At 35.9% G+C, this 1,925-nt stretch overlaps 1 protein-coding gene across 3 annotated transcripts in view; it reads right to left on the bottom strand.

The window, feature by feature from the left end:
* Positions 1–789: 789 nt before the first annotated feature.
* The window catches only part of LOC144974180 (uncharacterized), a 10,690-nt gene continuing 9,554 nt past the window's right edge, over positions 790–1,925 (bottom strand). For all 3 annotated transcript variants that reach the window (XM_078917097.1, XM_078917099.1, XM_078917098.1), the window contains one exon: positions 790–1,925. This exon is cut by the window's right edge and continues 324 nt beyond it. In XM_078917097.1, coding sequence (XP_078773223.1) covers positions 1,371–1,925 — 555 coding nt within the window. In that variant the 3' untranslated portion in view covers positions 790–1,370.

Genomic DNA, 1,925 nt, shown 5'->3' on the forward strand with positions numbered 1-1,925 from the left:
CTCAATCTCCCAATCATCCCTGTGTTATGTTATGTTTGTGTTAAGAAAAGAGTTCATAGCTTAACTGCTAATTTTCATAATTATTATGATTGACCTTAAGACATCAAAAAGTCGCGATAGTGACGTAAGGTATCTCTCAAGTTTAAAACCATTTTTTTTTCTTGAAACGGTGGATTGCGTCGATTGAAGAGCGTCCTTATTATGGCCATGAATAGGTGCCGTAAGAGTCCGGTCATGGGTTCAATTCTCCAACGCCGCAAAGGTTTTTGTTCTATATTGTCTTCTCGGACTTCTCTACTCAGGTCTTTTCGTCTTATTATCAATATAAGAGTCTGCACGTCTCACTATTCTAAAATAATATATTTACAGCACATCTACTTCCATTGAATAATTGAGGGCATATCTCGGCTTTAAAATGATGTTCACATCTTTCTTTTTATTATTTAGCATCACAATGACACTGATAAAATTGTCAAGAGTAAATCTTTTCCAATATATGCTCAAAGCTCGATAATGGCTCTCAAACCAAATGAGAAAGAGACCAGAGATCTGTAAGGTGCTAGCATAGGTTGCTTTCGGACAGAGACAATGCGTTAAACGGCAGGAACTGATTTTACTCGCGTGTATTGTTAAAATGTGAATAAGGAGACCTTTACAAGGATTCAACTTTGCGTAGCTCACTTCGAGCCTCGAACACTAAGGTCGCATGCTGAGTATCATTCCACAGGCCCACATAGCAACACAGAAAGGAAACATCCGGTCATGAAAAAAGCAAGTAAAGACGCATAATCCCTAGTAACATAAACATCAGTAGTTTAGCTGACTTATATTTTTATTGACTGACATGGCGGTAAAAGTCACAATGATCACATTTTCAAATAAAAAGCAGCTGATTTGCCGTTTATTGGCAAAATCAGAATAAATTGTCGTTTTTTAATGATTATCAATAAACCAAATATTCACCAGCTTAAACAAGGATCTTAAACCTAAGGTCTAAAGTTATTTCAGATTTAAGAAATGTTGACAGAGACTTTCACCGATGAAGTGAATCGTTTCTTGTCAGTTTGGAATAAAGGCTTTTGTTTTAATTGTGCAGTATAGGTCCTATTATGGTCTTTATTATTTACAGGCCTATCAATGTTTCGATAAACAAATATTTTAGTGATGGGCCACCCTCAGATTATTGACAGGTAATTGGAAAAACGATCTTGTTAAAATATGCCCGTGTAAAAATGGTCCATTTACAGATATCGATAATCTCAGGGTAATCTGTGGTCGGGCGTGATATTAATCAACACAACAAAACATGACGAATAGGCCATTAATTTCTTCAAGAATGAATCACAGAAATCTGAAGCTTGCATATTACCCTAAAGTCCAAGTACCCAATTACAATACATACGAGACAAATTATTGAAGAATAAACATATTATAACTGGAACAATATAATGCCATATAATTGTTTTAGGGACGTAAGAACGGTTCATTTGCTGGTCCGTCTGATTAAGGTTAGCCTTGATGTAATGCAGACACAGACAAATTTCGCCATCTATTAATCCCATGCTAGTTATATCAGTTACGTTTATTTTATGGTCTTTTGTTTGTATTGTGAATACCATGCGTCTGTCTAAGATGATAGCATTTAAATATTTCATTTTTATGTACGGGCAAACATTAATTGGTGAAAAATCAAGAGGGTTGGCAGTTAAATGGCTGTCCTTCTTGGAGTGCATATCAGATAGTTTAATAATCTTTTCATCAATGCAGTGTCCAAAGCCTGATAAGATTCTGTACACGTTACACATATTTTCACCAATGCAAACCAAACGTAACGTTATGTCTGGTTTGCCATCCGACTCCGCTTTGACCACCGATATATTTGTCAACAATTGCGTCAGTAGTCTAAACGTGTTGGTTTCAATGTC

Source organism: Berghia stephanieae, chromosome 5 (genome assembly GCF_034508935.2).
Source record: "Berghia stephanieae isolate SIO BIC M18660-M18661 chromosome 5, UCSD_Bste_1.3, whole genome shotgun sequence".
Classification (NCBI taxonomy): Eukaryota; Metazoa; Mollusca; class Gastropoda; order Nudibranchia; family Aeolidiidae; genus Berghia; species Berghia stephanieae.